This window comes from Megascapheus bottae, chromosome 16, assembly GCF_031878675.1.
Source record: "Megascapheus bottae isolate mThoBot1 chromosome 16, mThoBot2.hap1, whole genome shotgun sequence".
Lineage (NCBI taxonomy): Eukaryota > Metazoa > Chordata > Mammalia > Rodentia > Geomyidae > Megascapheus > Megascapheus bottae.
The window spans coordinates 40218949-40244472 of NC_143524.1; the positions used below are offsets into that span (position 1 = coordinate 40218949).

General features: G+C 41.8%; 1 protein-coding gene across 1 annotated transcript in view; it reads right to left on the reverse strand.

The window, feature by feature from the left end:
* Nucleotides 1-2974: 2974 nt before the first annotated feature.
* Nucleotides 2975-25524, reverse strand: part of Syt9 (synaptotagmin 9) — a 163739-nt gene continuing 141189 nt past the window's right edge. The window contains exon 7 of the mRNA XM_090348253.1: nucleotides 2975-3741. Within this exon, the coding sequence (XP_090204379.1) occupies nucleotides 3733-3741 (9 nt within the window). The 3' untranslated portion in view covers nucleotides 2975-3732. The remainder of the gene's footprint in view (nucleotides 3742-25524) is intronic.

Genomic DNA, 25524 nt, shown 5'->3' on the forward strand with positions numbered 1-25524 from the left:
GGCACAACTAGGCCAGGTACATTCAATAGCCCTAGATGGGTATTAGTGAGAATTCTCAAGATCCACATATAGTTATAGACTATAGACATTATTTTTGGTGATATGCACATGAATAGTTGTGTCCTTTTCCCTGTTCATGAAATCACTTTGCATACTTTGTTTTTCACTTTGCATACTTTTGTTGTGGAAGTTCTGGCCCCAAGAAAGGGAAGAGCAGAGATTGGACACTAAATGGGGGGCGGGGGGAGGCGCAGACTGAAGGAGGCTCCGTAGTAGCACGAGTCATGTAGAGGCCTCATGCAAGGGGAAGATAGATGGCAGAGGCAGGGGTTCTAACTAGATATGGTAACATTCCTCTGTCTTAGCTGCAACAATTCTCTGTGAAGTCTTTGTATAGACCAAGAAAGACAAGTTCTAGCTAGTATTTTTTTTTTAAACAGTAAGGATAGGCCTAAGCACGGGGAGGTCCTGGCTTTAAATGAGGGGAAGAAGCATCTAAGTCATGCTTTTGCAATATTATTTGTATGGTAACATTAATTATGCTTTCCTACACAGAGATCAAAGATGTCTATCTTACTGTATTAGTCAAAATGAGTTGCTTTTCTTTATTGTATGCTCTAGCTCTGTATTTCTTTAGCATATGCTCTATCTCTGTATTGACAGCCCTTCCCCCTCTGTACAGTCCCCATTCTCCATACATATTATTACGTATTATCACTTACGTGACAGTTATCTACAATGTCATTCCACTCAGTATCCTCCTCGTCTCTCCTCTCATCCTCAGTATCTCTAAAGGTGGTCCTGATGAGCTACCCTCCCCTTTGATCATTCCCTTCCCTTTGATCGGGATTGGCCCTATGACCTGCTTTGACTGTGTTACTTAGAAGTTCTTCCTAAGATTATGGGCCTTTTGTCTAATGGGACTTCTGGGGAAAGCCAGCTGCTTTGTAATCAGATTATTTCATGATCTCCATGTTGTGAGGAAGCCCAACCTTACCGTGGTGAGAGAGACACAACCATTCTCCAGCTGTTCCAGTCATCCCAGAGCAGAGCCAGACATGACATCCAGTCCTGTCAGTCATTCAGATGGGATCAGCCTCAGCTGCCATCTGACCGCAACTTGAAACTCCCAGAGAGCAACCACCTAAGCCCAATTAACATACATAATCAGGTGAGGCAAATCTCTACGTATAGTACCACAGCTGGACATTCTGTTACACTTATGAGGCAAAGGCAGGAGGATATGAGGTGAAGGCCAAGCTGGGCTACACAGTGATACTCTGTCTCAGACAAAGAAATGAAGAAACAAATACTGGTGCTTTACTTTGCAGCAACAGCTACTTGGAACATGGAAGGACAGAATAACATGACAATAGCAAGCCATTTTCCATTTCTATAGTTTGTCTTTAGTGTGGGAGCATGACTTTCTTCTCTTCATATGAAATTAGGCTCATTGAGAGCCATGAGAACGAAACTATCACATTTGGAATCATGGTTGCTAGAAACATTGAAAATGCCCTCATAGTAGAAAATATTTCTGTACCCCAAGTTCAATGAGACAGAGTCTGAATTTCTCAAAAGGAGCATTTACTAGGAAACTAAAGGGCAACTAAACAGAATGGAAGAGAACAGAGGCAGAGTTACAAATGGACTGAAGGGAGTTCAAATTTATGAGCAGCCTCTAGCCACAGCTGCACTGGCTAGGCAAAGCTTTCCAGACACAAAGCCACCTGCCTGCCACTTGGCCAGTACTCTTTGCTTAATTACTCCTACAAAGTTGTCTTTGTTTCATACCAAGGTGCTACTAGCATATTTGTTCATATCCTCAGGCTGCTAGCTCTGGGCAGGAGGATCCTGAGGTGGTAACAATAGTCACAACTGCCCCAGGGTCTCCAGCTCAGGCTCTCAGAGCCAAGGGCATGTCAAAGCTTAATGAGATGGTTGCCTGCTATCTATTGGAGCCATACTGGTTTCTTTGAGACCATTCTTCTGGGCTCATCTGCTTGTTTCTAGTGACAGCATTCCCGCTCCCTATTCTGCTGGCATTTTCTGCTTTGATTCTAAACACTGATGTGGTAAAGAAAGTTTTCACAGGGAGGGATAGGCAGGGGAGGTCCTGGGGCAAAGAAAGTTGATAGAGAGGCAGAAATGAGACTTCCATGACTGACAGTCAATGAGAGATAGATGTGGGGAATGCATGAAGCTTGAGTGAAATATCAGTGCCTCACACAAGCAAAGGCCCCCACCCTTTCGATGGGTGGGGGGTTTGAACTAGGCAGCAGTGGCAATGAGGCTTTTCTGACAATACATATGATCTCTCTTCCACCCAGGGAGTCCCATGTGGATAATAATGAGCTCCCTTTTTTTTGTTGTTGTTTATCCAGCTCTGAATTCTGCTGCAGAAATGGTAGGAAAGGGAAATGTTAGGAAAGGGAAATAGTGCAGATGTAGGGGAGGGGAGAAGTGCCTTGCACTCCTAATGAGAGACAGAAGAACACCAGGTTACAGCCCTCTGTTCCTCTGGGTGTGCTGAAAGCCTTTGGTTTCATTTCTTTGGAGGCAGAAGCAATGAGGATGAGGCATATAGCTGGCAGTAGACTGGCAAGAAAGAAGGAGTGCTGAAGGCCAGTAGGGGAAGAGCCCTTGACCTTCCCTCTTACAGATATTTCTATTCCCCAAATGCTATGCAAGTGAAATGGGTCTGAAGGGAAAGAGAAACCATTGTCTGTGGCTGCCCAAGTCTAAATTCTGGCTGTTGTATATGGGAATACCCCAGAGGGCATAAAGGCCAAGGAGGCCCCGGAGGCCTTCCACTCTTTGGGGACCACTATGCCATCTCTTGGCAATCTCTTCTCACACAGTGCTACACATCTGTTTCCTAAAGGGTTCCCTGGGTGCAAAAGGGAAAAAATACTCTAGAATGCAAATGTCACTGAGACATATAGTTCTCTAATAAGTTCATTCTAATACCACCTGAAAAGAAGTGGCTGCTGGCTACCCAAAAAATTATATTCTAGAATCTCGGAACTAAGATTCTGATTTTAGTGGAAAGGGGGATTGTGGTGAACTGGGTCTCTGCCATGTGCATGGGAGGGGGCAGTGAATTTGTTGTGAACTAACCCTCCTTGCACTAGATTTTCCCTGGAGGAATGGCCAACCTGTCCTATTATTCTCTAGGTGGGGGTGAGGTGGGGTGGGAAGGCAGTTCTCTGTAAAGCTCAATCACTTCTTGGGGTGAAATTATCCTCTGAAGACAGTCATTAGTGGAGTTTGAACTGAAGTTTGCTGCCTATTTAGCACCTGGATGTATGTTAAAATATTCTGTCCTTCCAGGGCATTCATACAAATAACATCATGTTAGAGTGACCACTGCCAATGCAGATGTGAAGTCCCCATTACCAAGGGCCTTATATTAATCACCGAGAGTCCTGATACTCTGGGGACTCTCCCTATGTTAACTTGCTCCCTTCTATACACCAATCTGGGTTCTGGACAAAGAGAGATGACCTTCTTCTATAGTATATCACCTTGGGCCACCTGAAAGTAGGTAGCTAGACCATTAGGGTTTACCAAACCCGATTTACAAGGAGGGCCAGTAACTGCTGTAGTTACAGCTGAGTATTTGGTCACTGGAGTTGTCCAGGTGTTTCTTAGATGGGTAAAGTTACTTAAGATCTTTGTTAGATGGTTGTTCTACTATGTCCTTGGCACAAGCAGTCCTCTTATCTGTAGTCATCGTTTCTGTAAAGAGAAACAAAAAAAGTTACTTGGTCCTTAATTCTACATTTTAAGATACTTACCTTGCTTTCAAGATGCCCCAGGTGGGAAGGGGAATGGAAGAGGTATGTATAATGTGCTATAGAGCCCTCATGAGAACTAAGTAGGTTCTTCTGGGAGGATTCTGAAGAGTAAGTCTTGAACTGTGCCATTTAGAACAAAGAGAAGTTCATGAGTGGGGAAGGAGGAAAGGCCATTTTGGCAGAGTAGTAATCTCATGGAGTCACAAAGGCAGGTGCTGTGGTACAGTGGAAAATCATTAGGATTGAGGATTAATGAGCTGTGATATCAGAAAGGTATGCTAGAAAGTGGGGTGCAAGCAGTGAAATATTGCAGCATCCATATTTCTCTCCTCAGATGTGAAAAGTGGGCTTGTCTCACAAAGCCTCACACTTGGGTTAGCAGGCTCTCTTGTGTTGCACACTCAACCTAGCCTTCACCTAAAATCCAACTCAGGACATCTTCTAAGGCCTAGTGCTGCATTCACTTTTTTTTTGTCAGTCCTGGGGCTTGAACTCAGGGCCTGAGTATTGTCCTTGGGCTTTCTCACTTGAGCCACAGCACCACTTCTGGCTTTTTTTCTATGTAGGTGGTACCAAGGAATTGAACCCGGTCTTCTGGTATGTGAGGCAAGCCCTCTACCACTAGACCAGACTCCTGGCCCCTGCATTCATTTTTATAGATATGGTGATAACAAGAAAATTACATGTAAATAGGAGCCAGCAACAAACATTTTCCAACTACTTTACAGAGATGAAGAGTTTTCACATGGAGCTATGATGAAAGTGATAAATGCCACAGCATACACTGTTTTGGAAAGAGCCACATCTGACTATGATCCTTGCAGTTAGCACCTGAGTATCTGCACAACTAAGAGTTTTTAAGGAAAGGGTAAATGTATATTTGTGTTAACATTATCAATCAAACTCTATTTCCCAGACAAAATACTAGTCTCTAGAGTGCGCTGTAAAGGCACTAGTTTTCAGCCCAACTCCATGTTAGGCTCTGGCCCATATTTTCCTGCTTGAATAGGAATCTATCTTTAAAGACCCTGTTTGTTAGCACCTGAGTCCTTCCTTATCAGGGAAGGCAAGCTATCGACATGCTCCGCCCACTGATGAATATGGTCTGAGCTGTTAGCCAAACAGGCTGTGTACCACATTCTCTCATGTGTGAGTAACCCACCATGTGCCAGGCACTAGGATATGGACTTTACAAATTCTTTTTTTAACTTAATTTAATTTTATTGTAAAGATTATGCACAGAGGGTTTACAGTTACGTAAGTAAGGTAATGAGCACATTTCTTGTCAAACTTGTTACCCTCTCTCCCCCCTCCCTCCCCCCCCCCGGACTCTCCCCAGGAAGTAAAGTTCATTTCTAACACAGTGTCCTGTGAGAATCTTGGTTGCATTGGTTCACTCTTGGTCCTTTGTCTGACCATTTTGTTATTCCCTTTCCCTTTCCCAAATCAGATAAATGTATACACAAGACACAGGGTACCAAAATCATAAACAATGACAACAGGTAAAAAACCGAAGAGAAAAACTAAATAAATAAATAAATAAATAAATAAATAAATAAATAAAGGCACAGTACATTAAAAACAACAAAAACTTCTTGTTTCCTTATCTTGGAGTTCATTTTGATTGGCATGGTTTTATTCAGTCATTTGTACATAGCTACTGAGCTACTAGACTTTACAAATTATTAAAGAATCCCATGTGCTTCTTTATTTGGAGCATACAGGGCTGCAGAGAGATTAAATTCCACTAAACCACCTTGCTGCTGTCAGGGCTGAGGTGAAACCAAGACTTTTAATTTCAAAATCCCAACTCTGGTAATTACATCCTTCCAAATGCACATTGTAGGCCCACGCTATGCATCTGATATCTTTAAAACTGTTGTATCTGCCTTGGCATTCACAAATTCTAACCCTGGCTAAGTAAGCTGCCTTGACGATACTCTAGACTATGACAGCAGCCTGTGGTTAGTGTTATATCCAACTAATGATTTCCTAGTTTTTTTTACTTAGTTTCTATGGATTATCCTGTGTAGTGGCCTGCATGTGTAATGATTTTAACCTATACCCCAATTGTGTACAATGTCATTGTTTGTTATGACTTTTGTCTCCCTTTGCCATTTGAATGAATCTAACTGCTTTGGGTATGACTCTGTCAAAGTACCCAGCCTTAGGGACCATTTCTGTACCTGGTTTGTTTTAATCTGGGCTGTGACCTGAGCCAAATGTTTTCCAGTCTCTATAGTCAACAATAGCACTAGTGGAGATCATGTTGGCAATGGCTAAGTTATACTGCAGCTCCCATCTGACGTTTATATCTGGACTTGCTAATTTGATGGGTTTCTATGAATGTGCAGTTACCAGAACCAAACAATCAAGCACAGCTGCTGGGCATGCTATAGAGTGGCATGCTGGTTTCTCTCCTTCAAGTGAAGCCCTTTAGCTGGGTGAGTTTTCTAGGCCTACTTCTATGTGAGTACAAGATCCTGTTTTCTTCCTTTGGAAAAGGTCACTGAAGCACCAGAATGTTTAGCCAGGGATGGAAGCCACAAACCTGAGAGCATAAAGGAGTTGCGATGGAACTAAAGGAGTGGCAGCTCAACTCTACAAATGGTCTCCCAAGGGAAGCTTCTGGGAAATAAATGTAGTCCAGGGAAAGTCAGACAAGTGTGAAAATCCTAGTTCAGTTGTCTAGAAGGGCAACGGTGAGCAGGGAATAGTTGGGTTAACTAAATGCCTGTCTTTGAAGATGAAAAAGGCTGAAAAATACAATCAAACAACACAGAGAAAATATACTACAATTTGTATCACCCAATGAGTTGTTTCTCATCCGAGATTTTCCTAGAGCAAGGTGTGAAGAAAGGGTTGTCTGTAGTGCAGATCAGCATTGACCCAGTTTGATGTAGGGAATGAGTCAATCCCACTGACTCCACTGACAAGAGCAATGGTGGTGTGATCACTGGTCTTTATATTGCTGGCCTTACTGGTTCCAGTCCTAGCACAGGCCCATTTCACTACACAGAGCACAACACAGTGTCCCAGTACCACCCCTTATCAGATGCAGTAGCTTCATAGGCAGCCCTGTATCTTTGGAAAGTACCAGGAACTGCAGCAACGTTGACGGGAAGTACTGTTGACTATCCGCTCTGAAACTGAGAGGATTTTAAATGGATTCAATTGTCCGGAGACATACGGATTTGATTTGAACTAAATTGAATTGAAACCAAAGATGAGAAATGTCCCAATAAAACTATAATGTGCAGTGACATTTCACTCAGAAAAATGACAGCTGATGTGAGACAGGTCATTGGAACTCACCCCAAATTAAGAACACGAGAAGATGGAGTGGAACATTAGATAAAAATCTCACTCTGGATTTGAAAATGGGGTTTGATTACAGGAAGTATCTTGGGCCTTTGAAATAAGAAGCTTGTCAATTGAAGTGGTTCTTATTATTACATCAGCCAATCATGTATGTATTTAATATTGTCATGCTGTCTTAAAATATTTGATTTGAAACAGCAAATTCGAAAGATCTTGTTCGCTAGTTATTTGTAGCTTTACAAATATGTATGTGAAGAAATATGACATTGTTCCCACTTAGATTCATTTCTCCCCTTTTCCAAAGTGGATATCCTTAAAAAATTTTTGTTTTGTTTTTTTCAAAGGAGTTTCAGTTTAACATGTTAATTTATGCTTACAGTGCATCTTGATCAGAATCACCCCTTCCCTCATTCTCCCCACTGAATCTATCATTACTCAATCGCCTCAAGTTTTGTGATTCAGTTCTCAGATACATATATATATGAATATTATATATATGGACTATATGGATATTCATAAACACACATTGTTATGGTTGTATTCACCCAGCATTCCTCTGCTCCTCCACTTTTTCATGAGAAGTCCTTGAGACTCTTATCTCCACTTAACCACAGAAAAAGCCAGAATTGATGCAGACACATGAGGACACATGAGAGAATGTCCCATTTATCTGCTCCTCCACTTTTTAATTCCAACCTCTGTTAATCAAGACATGTTTCAGGACATGTGAAAGGGTATCAATGTATGTGAATTAATGCACCTACCATCTGGCAAATATCATGTAACCCTTTTATTAATTACAATAAAAATATTAAAAAAAGACATGTTTCAGCTTTCTGATATTCATGTTATTGAACTGCCTAATAACTGTTCAAAGCATTACACCATGGAATCTTACTCATGTATGTATTCTCCCCTAGTCAGTTTGATCCTATATATATATACGTATATATATATATACACACACACATATATATATGTATATGGCTCATATATGGGTTCAAATACATTCATATTCTAGGTCTAACTTCCACATATGAGAGAAAATATGTGCTCTTTGTCTCTCTGTGCCTGGCTGACTTCATTCAATCTGAGTTCCTTTAGGTCCATCCATTTCCCTATAAATGACATATTTAAGAATCTGTATGTTAAAGAAATAAAGCAGCGCGAATATAATGACACCACCAGCCAGGAGCTTCTGACAACATCATGGAAAATAAGGACTATTTTTGAATACTTACCTCCACCTTCTGTAGTGGACATTACATTTTTTACAGATGAGGTATCTAAGTCTGAAAATGGCCAAATAATGAAAGCAGCAAATGACAGAGCCAGAATCTACACCATGCTTTTATGGATCCAAATGTATGCTTTTAAATAGCAAGCTTGAGATGGCACATTACTGTGCTTTCCATGCCAACTCTAATGTAGTACCTGTCTACAAGTAAGTCTCAGTCTAGAAAAATTCTGAACAGTTGAGGCTTCATGGGGAAGTGTGTTAAGATTTACTGGTAAGTAGGCTTTGAGATATGTGCTTTGTTATATGCTCTTTCCAGAGGAAGGGGCAAGCAAGGGCATCAAGATAAAGTACAAATAACTCTACCTGATGAGCCACGTGGAAGACATTTGGAGTTTGCCACTTCAGATTTATACTTATCACATTTATTCATTTGTCAGACATTCATTTTCAGGCACTAGGTATCTGTGATACACATTGAAAATACAAAGATGATCAATGTATAAAGAGTAAGCTCTTGAAGAAGAGCTCTTGAAGAAGGGCTCACAGTGGTCAGTGGATGATCACGGAATCTAAAAGGATTAGCGAGAAGTAAAACAAATTCTGAGGAGGAAGCTCTTGTGTGTGTGTGTGTGTGTGTGTGTGTGTGCGTGTTTAAAAAAATCTGGGTAAGGATGGAAATTGAATGGTTCTTGGGGCATATGGTGCTCAGGATTGTGAGATTAAATTCCATTTAAGATGGCTGAGGTTTTCTTCCAGTGACAGAAAGCAAGCAGAAGCCAACCTGAAGCGACTTGCTTTGTTAATTCCTAGCTCTGATAAAATTCTCCTGGAAAGCAACTCATGCCTTATTCCATGTATTTTTCCACTGCTGTTGATGATGATTGGAACTAATTCTGTTCCTGTTACTTAGAAATGTCATTTTGCAGCACCAGAATGATAAAAATAAGCAAGATTTATAAATGATAGAGCAATAATGGTTTTGTGCAAATTATATTTATTCAAATGTAATGCACACTGTTTTTCTGATTCTACTTATTTTATGGTTTCATTTTTTGTGGGGGGAGACAGGGTTTGGCTATGTCACCAGTGTGGAGTTGAATTCGTGATTTTTGTCTGTCTCCTGAGTAACTGCAATTATAGACTTTTATGTTTCTTAAGCTAAATGTTTCATCATATGATGTACTAGAATTTATGATGCACTAAATTCATGATTTTAATAGATATATTAGAGGGAACTTAATGAGTGAAATTCAGTTACTATTGAAATGCTTAGAAAATTTTATTATACTATAGTTATAAAATTGATTTTAAGGTTTTGAAATATTCACGATAATTTAACCTAAAGGCAAGCTTTTACTTTTTGACATTATTAGCATTGTTAAGTACTTGAGAATGATTTTAATACCCAGTATGGTTGAACATACTAGGCAACAGGATGATACAGTATGATTGGGTTTGAAGTATTCAATATAATGACATTTCTATATTTGTGATTTTAGTTTGCAATGTTCAAGGAATTTAGCTAATCAATTAATTGCAGTGCCTACATACGTTGGAGAGTTTTATTTGCTGTATTTATGAAGTTTTTCTTTATGTAAAGATGTTTATGAGAAGTTGATTAAGTAAGAAATTGGTGTTTAAAAGTTTAGGAAAATTTAATCTATTAGATTAATGAGTTAATTGAGAAACAAAGAACAAGGTAAAATGAATATTTTGATATAAAAGTAAAATGACTAGGTCTTTAAGCATTATTATAGTTAACATTGCATAACATTTAGTATGCACTAGTCTAGTCTATTGTTCATCACAAGTTTCTGCTATCCTTCTATAGATAAGAGAAACTGAGGCATAGTTCTGTTAAATGATAGTTTTATCCATGGTTATGTAGGCCTGCAATAGCAAATTACCACTGACTAGACAGCTTAGAACAATAGAACCTTATTCTCTTTCTTACTTTATTCTTCTTCTTCTTTCTTTTTTTTGAGGGCCATTCATGGGGCTTGAACTCAGCCTGGATGCTGTCCCTGAGCTCTTCAGCTCAAGGCTACCACCCTACTCTTGGACCTGGGCACTGTACCTGAGCTCTTCAGCTCAAGGCTACCACCCTACCCTTGAGCCCAGCCCTGCTTCCCATTTTCCAGAGGTTAATTGGAGACAAGAGTGTCAGGTCCTTTAGTGCCCAGGCTGGCTTTGAACCTTGATCCTCAGAGCTCAGCCTCCTGAATAGCTAAGATTACAGCCGTGAGCCACCACATCCAGCTTTTCTTACTTTATTCTTAAGGCTCTAAAGAAAAATTCTTCCATGCCCTTTTCTGCTTTCTAAAAGCTGCCAATGATCTTTGGCTTGAGGCAGCAACATCATGGTAAATTCCTTCGTGCAACAGCGTGGGAAATTCTCTTATGTATCCTCATGTGTCTGGCTTTTTCTGTGATTATGTGGAGATAAGAGTCTTATGGACTTTTCTGTCCAGGTTGGCTTTGAACCATGATCCTCAGATCTCAGCCTCCAGAGTAGCTGTGATTATTGGCATGAGCCATTGGAACCCAGCCTTACTTCTTTTCTATTTTTTATGTTTTATCTTTTAGGATTTGTTTTTGAGACATCATCCTATTATATGACTCTAACTTGGCATTCATATCCTAGTCCTTCCCACTTCTACAGTGCTTGGATTATAGGCATGTACCAACATGTCTGGCTATGGTCTCTTCTTAACATGGCAGCAAAGGTATCAGTTACAAACTTAGGTCATGTTACACCTCCCTCCCTCCCTCCCTCCCTCCCTCCCTCCCTCCCTCCCTCCCTCCCTCCCTCCCTCCCTCCCTCTCTCTCTCTCTCTCTCTCTCTCTCTCTCTCTCTCTCTCTCTCTCTACCTATCTTTCCATCTCTTCTTTGCTGGGGGAGGGGGTGGAAGAGGCAATAATAGGGCCTTGTGCTTGTAACAGCTGTTCTATCATGTAGGCTCCAGCTCCTTTTTTGCATGATTATTTCCAAAATAGGACCTCAATTTATAAGGCTAGCTGGGGCCGTAATTCTCTTACTGTGCCAAGCTACTGTCCTCTCCCAACTCCCTAGCACACATATCCGGGATAATGGTATGTGTTATTAGTTGAGATGGAGTCTCATGAACTTCTTCCTGGAAGGGCTTGCCTCTTAAGTAGCTAATTCATAAGTGTAAGCCACTATGCCTAGCTTTACCCCTCTCTTGAAAGTTCTGAACTAGTCTTTTATCTCAAAGAATCAGCCATAGTACTTACAACGACCTACCTCTTTTTTTTTTTTTTTTTTTGGCCAGTTCTGGGCTTGAGCTCAAGGCCTGAGCACTGTCCTTGGGATTTCTCAAGGCTAGCGCTTTACCACTTGAGCCTCAGCTTTTTTCTATGTAGGTGGTACCGAGGAATTGAACCCGGATCTTCGTGCATGCTAGGCAAGCACTCTACCACTAGGCCAAACTCCCGGCCCTACCTCATTCTTTTTTTTTTCTTCTTTTTTCTTTCTTTCTTTTTCTTTTCTTTTTTTTTTTTTTTTTATCGATTGTGGGGCTTGAACTCTGGGGTTGGGTGCTGTCTCTGAGCTCTTTAGCTTAAGGCTAGCACTCTACCACTTGAGCCACAGCGCCACTTCTGGTTTTCTTGTGGTTAATTGGAGACAAAAAGCTGCATGGACTTTGATGCCCGGGCTGGCTTTGAACTGAGATTCTCAGTCTCCTGAGTAGCTAGGATTACAGGTGTGAGCCTTAGCACATTTTTTTACAACCTAAGCTCTGCCTATCCAGTACCTTGCTGATCTCATGTAGCACTTCTCCCTGCCCCACCTCTTGCCCCGTCTCTGAATCTCCCATTGTGTTTCTTGTATGAGATTCCGTAAGGATGAAAGTCCACATGGCCATAGGCTCACTACTGATTTCCTTCTGTGTTTGCTCAATGATTTGACTTCTCTGTACTAAATAAACAAGTCATGCCCCACTGCTGATCCTCTGATTTACTCTGTTTGTTTTCATAGTCATTAGTGTTACATAGTATGCTCATTTACAACGTCTATTTTCTGTTTCTTCCATGACCCAAAGGGATTTTTATCTACTTTTCTTTCACAAATGCATCACTGTAGGTAGGTACTGAATCAATATTTTTTGAACAAATACATACTTACTTGAATCTAGCATTTCCCACTGTAAAGTGATTTTTATTTTTGGCCAGTCCTGGGGCTTGAACTCAGGGCCTGAATACTGTCCTTGTACTTTCTCAAGACCAGAGCTCCATCACTTGAAACACAGTACCACTTGCAGCTTTTTCTAAATATGTGGTACTGAGGAATCAAACCTAGGTCTTTGTGTATGCTAGGCAAGCACTCTACCATTAGGCTAAATTCCCAGCCCCTAAACTGATTGTTTTTAAAGGAAGTCTGATTGATCTTTGCTTGGACAGAATGTTCAATACAGCAAATGATGTAATGCAAAGATGTGTCTTGAAAGATTGCTGAGCTAGGCCCACAGCATGCCAGTGACTCTAAACATGCAGGAATTCTGTCGTCTGAAGTTATTGGGCTTCTCCCAGCCTTTCTCCTAAAATACAACAAATCTTTTGTATTAATAAGAAGTTTCTCTGTCTTTGTGATGCTGCAAATCGCATCTAAGTTCGGTGACCTTGACCTTGACCGCCACTGTCTAAACTGCTGTGGACAGTGCCGAGGGCTTGGAGGAGTGGCGTGAAGAAGGACGGGCTTAGTCCCCATGTGAATGGGATTTCTTTGATTTTCAAAGTTAGTACTTAGTTACTTTTATACTTTCATATAGAGAACCACCCTACACTAGCAGATGTGGAAAATTGACATGCACAGTCTGTCTAGGAAACCAGTAATCACTTTACAAATGATAAGACAGAAGAAATTGGAATTCTATCCAACAAGAATTTATTCAGTGCCGCCTCTGTGCCAGGCATTTTGCCAGGTACTGGTTATACAATGATGAGTATCAGCCTCCACCCTCAAGCAGCAGCTGGATGTTCTGGGGACGACATGAACACGGATAACATCAAGTGGCATCGAGTGCTATGTGAGGAGTGGGTACAGGATGCTAAGAAAAGACAGCACAGACAGGACACATTTAGCCTACATTAGAGGTTTGTCAGAACACTTCCTACAGATGACAACTGATCAGATTTTTAAAAGATGAGCCAGACAACGATGGCATAAAGGACAGCCCAAGACATCAGAACCAGGTGCTGGTGGCTCACGTTTGTAATCCTAGCTACTGAAGGAGGCAGAGTCCTGAGGATGGCAATTGGAAACCAGCCCAAGAAGGCACGTTTGTGAGACTCTTATCTCCAATTAACTAGCAAAAAGCTGGAAGAAGAGCTCTGGTTCAAGCCATATAGTGCTAGCCCTGAACAAAAAAAAAAAAAAAAATCTCAGGGACAGCACCCAGGCTCTGAGTTTAAAACTCCAGTGATCTCACACACACACACACACACACACACACACACACACACACACACACACACACACAAATGTTATAGTAGGAGCAAGGGCATACTGGTAAATAACAAGTAGTGTGTGACTCAAATGCAGTTAGGCAACCCCTTAATCTAAAGTGTTAGGAGGATGTAAAGGAAGATCCTGGCCATGAGGACAGCCTCGTCCTTGATCTTGTTCAGGAAGTTATTGAAGGATTTTCAGTAAGGAAAGAACATGATTGGGTTTGTGTTTTAGGACTACGACCTTGGAAATAATGTAGAGACCGGACTGAAGAGCCCACAGGAGATGAAGAAAATCAGAGCTATTTGAACACAAAGGGAGAGTTGAAGCAGTCATCTTTCTGTGGTGAGTGAAGATGGAAAAAAGGTAGTTGGCTTTTGCACTTTCAGGTTCAACTTTACTGATTCCAAAAAAAGGACCAAACGAGCTTTGAGAACCATAACAGAGACATAAATATGAATATTGAGGCAATCATAACGAAGTCATATATTAGCCTCCCACTTCCCAACTTACCCTAAACTTCAGTGCATAATCAAGTGGACATTAAATCTGGTTACCTGTAAGCCAGGCACCAGTGGCTCACACCTGTAATCCTAGCTACTCAGGAGGCTGAGATCTGAGTTCAAAGTCATACTAAGCACAAAAGTCCATGAGACTCTTATCTTCAGTTAACCACCAGGAAACAGGAAATGGTGTTGTGACTCAAGTAGTAGAGTGTTTTTAAGCTGAAGAGCTCAAGGACAGTGCCCAGGCCCTGAGCTCAAGACTCAAGACCAAAAATAAATAAATAAACAAATAAATCTGGTCACCTGTGAATCTGCCTTCAGAATAACATCATTACCACTTAAGAAAAGTGAGCATTTTTTTTTTTTTGGCTGAAGGACAAGACCTCAAATTCTTCTAGCTGCCGTTTGCCACATGAGGGGACACTGTAGAGAGCCTGATATGTGTGTGGGAGTGTCTTTGTTTCTTTCTCCTGGTGTGTCACCTACTGTGAGGATGTTTGTGAAGACTGGTTTGTTTTAATCCTCCCTTGGGCACTCTCACACCCACCAGCCTCATCCTACTTGTTCCTTACCCTATACTAGAAACATCTCCATCCACCATAAAGCAAAGGAACAATCAACTTCTTTAGTAAAGGCCATGGGAGAGGCTAAATCAAATATACAGGCTAAATCAAGTACATAGATTGGGTACATGTTGTCAGACTATCTCACTTTCACCAAGGTGAGAAAATATTATCCCTGACCCCTAAGGTTCACAGCGAAGAGGAAAGATAGATGCACCTAGTTACGAAACAAAAACCAGAGCTGGTAACTGATCAGTGTGAATGAAAATCAAAGTATTATTAGAGTTCTTTGTTCTAAAAGAGGTGTGGTTCATTAGATACCACCTAGAGAAAGCCGTACTCAAGCAGAATCCTGAGGATTATATAGAATTTTATAGAGTGAGACAGTAAAAGAACGATATTATAGGGTAGGATCAAGAGGACAGGCACATGAAAAGTGAACTGGCTAGGAAAACGAAGCCTCTGATTTCTTATTATAGGTGTGTTGTTTCCAGAAAAGGTTGTGTTTTAAATCTGGAATGCTGTCAGTTAGTTCTTTTTATTTAGGGATTCCTCATTACTCACTTGTAGTTTAAAATTAACATCTGTGTATTTTGTACATTTTCCTTCTGTTTTTTTGTGTGTAAGTAGAACCATTTTGAGCTATCCCTCTTAGAGTTAAAATTTTGACCAGCAGGTTTGTGAAAAGTTATTACTCATGGGTCTATACTTCCTTGCAAGAGCATTTTAGGCACAGCTGGCTGTAGAAAGGACCCCTTGCTTTCCTTACCTCTTTTCTCTTTTCTCTGTTTGTTCACATTCTGGGATTGGATTCTACTGTTTTGCTATCAAAATACCAGCTAGCAACTTCATATTATTTTATCTTCACAGCTCCAAATTCAGTGAACGGATATGGCACTCTTCTGATAGTTCCAACAAAACTCTTGGGCCTAAACTGAGTCACATATTTATCCTGAATGTGTTCACTAGATTGGATAGGAGCCTCTGTGAATAGAGAAACACTGTTGGGGCTGAAAATACGGTTACCTTCACCAAACCGCACACACAGTTAGGAGTGGACAAAGCTCTCAAGTAAAATGGGATCTTACTTTTAACAAAAAGAGGACAGAAAGAATGCTGCAGAATCAAAATGAGATATTTCCACTCCAGGGCTTACTAATATACCTTGGGAAAATTATGTTTTGCTCTAGAGGAATCAAATCTTTGCAACTGCAAAGTTTGAGTTTTATCAGGATAGAGCATTAAAAAATATTTGTGGAAAATTACTCCAGAGCATAACTACAGAGCTTCTAAAATGTTGAGGGCGAGGGAGAGGGGTGGAGAAGAATATTGCATTCGCTTTTAGATTTTTAAAGACAACAGGGTTTTGGTTACTGATTTTACCGCATATTTTTCATGCATTAAGATATGGGGCTTGGAAATTATAGTTATATTGAAGTAGATAGTTAGGCGGGGGTGGGGAAAATGACAGAAGCAAAACAACTGAAAGTAAATTAGCAAAATAACTTACATCATGAATCGTTTGGGAATATGAAGTCATAAGGGATTCATGAATTGGTGCCAGCAGGATAGAAACAAAAGATTTTTTTGAATGTTCTTTGGCACTGTTTGGCTTCATAGCATTCAGGGAGTTGAATAGCACAATAGCACAGAAGGGAGATATCTTTTAGAAACAGCAGAGCTGTGTGGTTCCTAGACTGATTCTGGAGGTTGAGTGCCGATTAATACAGATGTGTCTTCTAAGCTACTAAGCAGCTGAGTTGTAGATCTGTAAGCTTTGCTACAATGCGTAGGAACACTCAAGACCTTTCCAAGGAAAAGGTGGTGGAAAGCACAAGTTGAACCTCTCTCTCCAGTGTGAGATTTCATCTCAGTGATAAAGTAGAGAAGACAGAGAGCCTTTCCTGGATCACACCAGAAGCACTGGGGTAGAGGGCCACTGAATCTAAAAGCCCATCATATTGTCTCTGATCTCTCCTTCTACCTATATGCAGCTCTGTATCTCTGCTCCTTAGAACCAGTGTCTTCTTTAGGTACCAGTCAGCAGTTCCCCCACTATCTGCCCACCCCTTACATCCTAATCCTATACTACAGCTTTCCTTCTACTTCTTCACTGAACCCCATCCTGGCTCCCTCAAGTCACCGCTCTTGCTCTCTTCAAAGCCCCTTTGGAAGGCCATTGAATCCCTCACACTGTTCATCTTGGAGTAGGTTGTGTCATTTTTTTTCTTCAATGTCTTTGCATCTCTACCTTCTTGTAACCCTTCCTGATCAGCCTTCAACTTATCTCCTTGGCTGCTGTGAATAGCCCCTTGGCTACCATATCCATGCCATGGAGCCCAAAGTCTCTGTTACCCCTGGATTTTCTTTCTACCCCAAGTCAAGTCCAACCACTGTATTACACTAGTAAACCATGCTTAGTGGGTGTCTCATCCTGTGAAAAACCCATCATGTATTATAGTTGGTTGTCTGAGAAAGCTGGAGAGACCTGGCCTCTAACTCACTGTGCCTGCTGAAGAATTATGTCTGAGGCCCTATTAAAAAAAAGAAAGGTGACTTATTTTGAGAAATTTCTTTGTGTCCTGGAGCTGAGGAGGTTTTGCTACTTTATCCAACTATTTCAGTGAAGTCAGAATAGAAACATGTGAGACATAATGCTAGAGACACCGTGGTACTGCTGCCATTTTTGGTACAGTTCAAGAGGCATCATCGCAGCATGAAATTGTAAATAAAACCCGGTGCTTTATTGAAGCCTGCACCCCTTTGGCTGACACTTTCTTCTTGGGGGCCGGCAGTGTGTGCTGTTTGTTACCCTGTTCTTCTACCTTGTAGCGGGATGCAGCAGGGATGTGTAGCCCTGAGCAGAGAAGATAAAGTCCACTTGCAGAGTCTATACACATACACACAACTTGCTGAAGCTATCAAAGGCAGCAGTGTTTCTCTGGCAACAAGCCAGGTCCTATCTGTGATTTGGCCCTCTTTTAAGACAAGCTGCCTTCAGAAATGGTCTGCCATAACAGGAGATGGCTCTGAAGCTTTCTGAAGGTCAAGCTTTCTCTCTACTTCTGATCTCCCACCCTCCTGCTTTCTCCATATATTTCACCTACACAAAATCATTAAATTCTAAGTGTGAGGCCCAAGGGTCCTAAATATCCAGTAGTATTTGTCTCCTTGTGTATTATGAGGACTTTTCGTAAAGCCTTTCCAGAGGGGGTGATCTCATCCTGAAAGGCAAAGCATCAGATAGTGAGATTCTTCCATATATCTTTTTGAATGTACAAGTTTAAGCATGCAATCTTCTGAACGCAAGCAGCAATGGCCACTGAAGGGCCCACATCTGCAAGATATAAAAGAGGTTGGCATCTCTCATGCCAAGCACAAGGGAAGTTGGGCTGGTCTACCCTTCATTCCTCAGTCAGCCAACACTGAGCACCCACAGTTGGGATGGAAAGGTCTAAGCACAGAAATGCATCCAATATAACACTGTTTCCAGAGATTGCACAATCTGCTCAAAAACATACATGCGAAATAACATTATAGAAGTCTCTGCAATGGTCTGTATACTCAGAGGTTGTACTTGGGCATTGTACTAGCCTGTTTTCCATTATAATACTTAAGGCAAGCTGATTTTAAAAAGTGGGGATGTTTATCTAGATCACAGGTTTGGAGGTGCAAGAGCACAGGTTTGGTACAGGCTCAGTTCTAATGAGAAGCCACCTTGGCTGCATTATAAATGTCCAGAAAACATGTGTGATGAAGTGGCCACACCTCCAGTTCTGCAGTGCTTTCTGAAGCTGAGTCCCCAATAGCTTAAACACCCTTCGGGGACACATTTAACCTATATTAAAACCACAGCAGGTAGACTCCTAAAAAAAAATAAGTTCACAAAACAGCTCTCAGAAGATATCCTAAGCAAAGGGATAAAAGTAGCCTGGCTGGCGCGAATGCAGGTTAAGAGCAAGTGGTAGGCTGTATCCCTAGCAAGGAAGTGGCCAGGGAGAGCTCTGTGTACATGCTGAGCATTTTGGGTTCTAACCAGTCAAAGGAAAGCAGGGAGAGCCAGGAGAAAAGTGTTGGAGGTGCCAAGGTGAGTCAGGAAGTGGAAGGCAGCATCTTGATATTTCCCCTGGCACAGGAGATCTGTCTGCCTCCTGCTCAGAGGAGCTCTGATCCAGGGTGGGAGAATGTTCATGGATGAGCCACAGTGTTCCAGAATACAGGGGAATCTTGACCAGAGTGACCTAAAGTGCTCAGCAGGTCCCCATACTTTCCATTCTGCTAGACTGTCTCTGATGAAGCAAGTGGGCCTGTACCCTGGGATGGACATGCTAGGTGGGGTAGTGTACACCCAGGTTTCCTTCTAAGCTTCTGTCAAGGGTCGAGTCCTCACTGCTCACTTTCTGGTGCAAGTCTAAGAGACAGACCTATAGCACAGTGGGATGACTTTGATAGACAATTGGAGGTAGCCAAGGCAAAATATTTGAGAGATCTCATCTTAACTAATAAAAAAAAGAGACACAGTGGGTGTTCCTTCATCCCTGCTACTGGGGAAGCATAAATAGGAGGATAGCAGTCTAGGCCTAAAGCAACACCCTACTTGGAAAATAACAATCAGGGTGCCAGTGGCTCATTTGTCACTCGGGTGGCCAAGACACGGAGGATGGTGGTTTGAAGTCAGCTAGGGCAGAAAAGTCAGGGAGACACCCATTTCCAAAACCATAATAAAATGCAGGGTGGGCATACGGCTCAAGTAGCAGAGTGCAAGAAAAAGCAGGAAATCTGGTGGAGAGCAGGAAGCCCTGAGTTCAGCACTGGCACACGCGCGCGTGCACGAGCACACACACACACACACACACACACACACACACACACACACACACATGACAAAATAAAAAAAAAAAGGGCTGGGATGTGGCTCATGTGTTAGTGGACCTGCCTAATCAGTAGAAAATCTTGAGCTCAAACTCTACTACTAAAATATACATAACAAAGATGATCTCTGTGGGGCCAGAAGGTGGAAAGCAGTTAAATCCTTATAGGTCATTAGTCAGCCTTCTGTCCTGAAAAGATGGTCAGTGTAGGACAGACAAAACAAGAAACAAACAAAAAAAATGACTTAGGACAGAAATATGGAGGCATAATTAAGGTTAAGCATCAGTCCAGGGAAGTCCAGAGAGACAACAAAGATCATCAAAGATGAAAGCAGACATGGTAGGCTTGTGTGGGAAGCATCTCCTGGGGAGGCAAGAAGCAGGGGTGAAGGGAGAGCAGGACCAGGGAGAAGGGAGTGCAGGGTGGTAATATAGTCAGCCACTCCTGGGTGGGTCACCTCTAGAGACAGACACTAGAAGCCAGTGACTGTGAATCCAAGGATAGGCCTGAGGCAAGGTTAGCCCAGGGGCAGCACCAGCTCACATTTCCACATTCCTCCCCACAGGTACTCTTAGAAACACATTATTATTGTTATTATTATTATTATTAATTAATTTAGTAGTTGTAGAAAGAGGTTTTAATTCAACATATCAATTAATGAGTATAATGCATCTTGATCAATGTCACCTCCTGGAAACACATTTTTGGATGTCTCAATTCCTCCTTGGCTACTCATTCTTGCACTCCTACTTGTTAAACGACACTGATTAATAAAATTTACCTGACATCCATGAAGTGTCCAGACACTGTGCTAGACTCATTACCTTCATTTTTTCATTTAAGCTCTATGAGGTAGGATCTGATATTGTGTGTTTAGAGTTGAATAAAAAAGCAGAATTATCAGGTTTCAGAAACGAAGACAACTAAGGCAATCAAGGTACCGTGGGCACAATTTTAAGGGTTACCCATCCTTCTAGGTATCAATCAGTCCCTTCCCCCCAAGTAATTGAATGAGGCATGAATACATTTAGAAACAAAGACTCACAACTCTCAGAAGTGGTGGTGACAAAAGGTTAACTGGGTGGGGGGGCAGAGGAGCTGTGGACTCACAATGTGCCAAGATCCCATCGTCTCTTTCAGTCAGTGGCTGGTAGCTCAGGGCCCTAGCCAAATCCCAGCAGAGGAGGGCTTTCCTGGAAACTTCTTTGTTGAACAGACTTCCCATCTGTTCCCAGCTAAATCCTGGTACTTAGTTTCCTACTTTGGGAAATTGTGAACTCCAAGAGTGATCAAAGGCAAAATCCAGCCTTCTACCTTGCCTGTCCAACCCTGCTTGGTTCTTGATGTGGGTACAGGCCACCACAGAGGCAGTAACCACAAAGCAGAAGACATTCCTAGCAATGCCTTCCCAGGGAACGCACATACACGTGGGCCTCCACTGGCCACGGAAATTGGACAATTTTTCATTTAAAACCATTTGAAAACAAACTTCGAAATTATATATTCACAGAGCATCCCTACACTCTGGACTAGGATTAGATGGTAATGATTTAATTGATGGTTAAGTGTGTAGATAAAATGAATGTGCTGAATCCTTTCTGTAATTATCTCTCCGAGGAGTTCTGGCAGCTGTAATTACGGTCTGAGGCCAAAATGACAAACCAGCTGTAGTTTTAAGCAAAATGTGCTACCGCCCCTGCTGGATCTTTCAGGAAAAGTCCATCGCCACCCACAGGAGCCCTTCCCATTTATCAAAGAAGAGACAGGTCTTAAGGATGTTTGTTTTCCAGACCGGAAGTAATAGGTTTTCATGAAGTTGTTCTGCATCTCTGGCTCTCTTGGGCAATGCCATGCTGCTCTGCTCTTTCCCTGGCTGTTAAAATCTCTTCCTCCTGTTTTTTTTTTTTTAATCCCCCCCCCCCCCCTTCCCCGAAGACAATCTCTCTGAGCAGGCAGTCTGTCCTGATCTCTTAACGAGGCTAACAAAAATGTGTGTTTGGATCAATTCAGGCAGGATATGGGAGTCCCTTTGCAGGTCTGAAGGCAAGCTGGTGACATCACTATGATTCCTAGTGTATACTTTGTCCATGTCTCATAGGCTACATTAGACCATACATCTATTTCTGTCTGAAATTAACAACAATACTTACCCCCAATGATTTCAGGCATGATCAAATTCTTTGCAGAAGCTAAGCTCCTTGCCTGGATAGTTATGTAAAATTCATGCATTCATTCACCACCCACTACAGATTTATGGTACTGTACAGTGTTGAATGGAGCTGACTGGGGGTGGGGGGGTGCCTCGTGAATTATCCTTAGTTTGCAACCTCTCAACAATCCTCTGTTAGACATTAGGAGCTGAAGGTGAGTAGGTGGGTGGAAGAGCAGCTTCAGGATGAAGTCATGCTACAGGTGAGGATTGCAGCTGAATTTGCTGAAAATTCTGGCCTGGGTTCTGGGGCCCTCTCAGCCCTGCAGCTTCCCTCAGGCATTTAACAGTACTCATAAGCTGAGCTTCTTTGTGACTCTTTCCCAAATATATGGGGAGCATGCTGTCCTTGAAGTATAGTCTCATCCTCCCCCAGCTATGAATAACACTGCCAGTGAGTGCCACAACTGTTATTCAATGAACTATGCCTCCTGAGCTGTGAAGATGAAACCGGCATTTTCTCCCCTTCTCTTTTTGAACAGGTGCCTGGAAGACTACTTGGTACTTGCTGAGAAACATTTAATAAATAGTGAGGCCAAAAGGAGATATAACTAGTATAATCGCTGACCAGAGGGAGGTCAAAGATCTTCAACTCCAACCTCACAGGGGAAAAAAAAGAGGTACTCAATTTTTATAAGTGAAGATGTTAGGCAATAGGCTGGTGAGAATCTGCAGAATGGTGGGAATTCATTCCACATTTCATTCCCTCTCCTCTTCTCCTGGTTCTTTCCTCTTTCCATTCCTCCTTCTATTTCCTCCTCACCCTTTCTCCTTTGTCTGTCTCCTCTGTTTCTCCTTCCTTTCTCTCCTTCCACTCCCCCTTACCACGCTCCCAGCTGTGTTCTTTTGGAAGTTAGGCACTATGTATTTGTTTCTCAGTGTCTGAACATCATACATGGTTGTTGAATTAATGCATCCTTGAACCCACCAAAGCTCTGAAGGGTGAGCTACAGAGATGTTAATAACCAGGAGAGGGCAGCAAAGGGTAGCAGACAAATGGCAAGAGGGCTCAGAAAAGGGCTGTTCTTTGGGAGATTAACGCTTTGCCATTGGGACAAATGTTCTTCCACTCGTGTCACACTGAGAACACCAACACCAAAATTGTTAACTGAAGTTCAGTGAGGTTCAGCCTTATAAAGAAGAGAGACTAATGGAGTGAAAGCTGGAGAAGCTGGTGGCTAGAGAAATTCTGGGGTGGAGGTGTTTTGAGAGTTGCTGAAACCCAGGATTTCATATGAGGAAGGCTAGAGTCACAAGTCCTGTGCTAAGTAAGTACTTTGGCTCCTACTGTGACAAGTATCCTGAAAGATGAACTTGACATTTCATTCATTCTGGATTAGGCTTAGAAACAGTGAGAGGCAAGGACCAAGACTTGCTCAGAAATGTGTGGTGGAGGAGACGTGGTCAGATTTCCTCTTCAGTTCCTCAGGTGTGGGAACTGGGCCATCTGCAACTTCCGTGCAAGTACAGTGCTGACCGAGTGTGCAATGGTGTGATAGATAGCTGTGGGGTGGAGGCCTGCAGACATCAGCCAGGATCCTCTCTGAATGAGTATCTCTGCCAGGGTCAAATCTTATCTGAAAAGGTTCAAGGAGAGCTGTTGATCAAGTAAATGCTAGGATCCAGACTTGATTTGCTGCTCTGTGGTACCTGTGCTGCCTTGAACCATGAGGAAATGCTTTCACACAAGAAGGGAGGATGTTGGGTAGACAGAGGGACACTTGCTTGGAAAGAGGGGGGTGGGATTTTCATGACGTCTCAGAAGAGGGAATCGATCTCCAGGTTTGGACTGCATCAACTCACATTGTTCCTCAAATAGGCAAACTTCTCACCGTGAAGGTAAGTAACAGATGGTGGCAGAGATGGGGCCAAATCCCTATTGTTGATAGGGATGTAAACATGTTCAACCACTCTGGAAAGCAGTATGGAGGTTCCTCAAAAGACTATACATAGAGCTTCTCTATGACCCAGCAATTCTACTCCTGGGCATACACAATAGACCACAAACAATACTACACTAAATCTACCTGCACAACCATGTTCTTTGTAGCATTGTTTACCATAGCCAAGATATGCAATCAACCCAGATGCCCATCAGATGAATGGAGCAAGAAAGTCTGATACACACACACACACACACACACACACACACACACACACACACACACACACACATACGTAGTACAATTCTGTTTCCATCAGAATGAATAACTTGGAAATGGAAAGACTTGGAAAAAATATGTTATGAGAAGCAAGCCAGACCCAAAGAAATACAGGTTGCATGGTTTTAGAATGTGCCTATAAAAATGTGCAAATAAACAAAACGGATGGTATAAGGCAAAAACTTACACTTGGACATGATAAATTAAATAGGATTAAATGTTTATGCAGACCAAATGAGAATATTCTGAGGAAAGGATCACAAGGGCTAACTAGCTATGTGCATATGATTATATAAAAAAGATGTTTACAAAATTAACTTCAGGAAATAGAAACAGAAGGGTTTTTTGTTATTTTGCTTTTTGTTTTTGTTTGGATTTTTTGGTATGTTTTGTTTTCTCCTTTGTTTCTGTTTTTTATTTCTGTACCTTTTATCTTGTGTGTAAGTTGATCAATTTGGGGGAGGGTAAAGGAGAGCACAGAAATTGTGGGAGAAAGGCTGAACTAATTCAGCAGTGATACTCACTAGACATTACATTGGAAATGAACTATGCAACTTGTAGGGGTGGGAAGCCTGGCAGGGAAAAAAAAAACTAAGATTAAATCAGGGAAGAGGTGACACTGTTCAAAAAGAAATGTACTCATAACCTAACTTATGTAACAGTAATCCCTCTGTACATCACCTTTACAATATAATTAATTAAGTAGTTAATTAATTAATTAAGAAAGACTAGGGCTTAAGTGAGTTTTTCCTTGCTCTTAATTGTGGGTGACAGCACATATATTCCTCTAGAGACTTTGTCTATCTGGACCCAATGCTTAGAACTGCATTCACGTTGTTGCTGATGTGAGAAGATACATCGAAAGGAAGCATGTCCAACAGCCCAAGAAGAACTAGTCTTCTTGTCATCATCATTAAACAGTGAATCACAATCCCTTTACTTTCATGCTACCTTAGACCCTCTGGCCAGATGATACATTTTCCCATTGCTTAATCTAGTTAGTGTCAGAAGAACTGCACTTTATCTTGCGAATGTTCCAGTATCTTCTATCAACACAACTCAAGAATTCATCAGATATTCCATCTAATAAAAGCAGACTTCTAAGAAGTCTTCTCCCTCACAGCTAGATTGATATCTCTGCACCTAGTGTTTGGGGTCCTATTTGTTACATGATTTCAAGTTTCAGCCTCAAATGCACAGCTTCCCAGCAAGGGCCAGCACATTCATCTATGCATCTGTAAGTGGTCTGCTGACATACTTAGGTATCATTGATGTCTACAAGGCTGTAACATTGTCCTGAGTATTATATCTGTTCTCCTTGGGACACCTAAAACCATACACATCTCGTATAGCTGGCTTTCCATCTTACCTTCTTCAACTC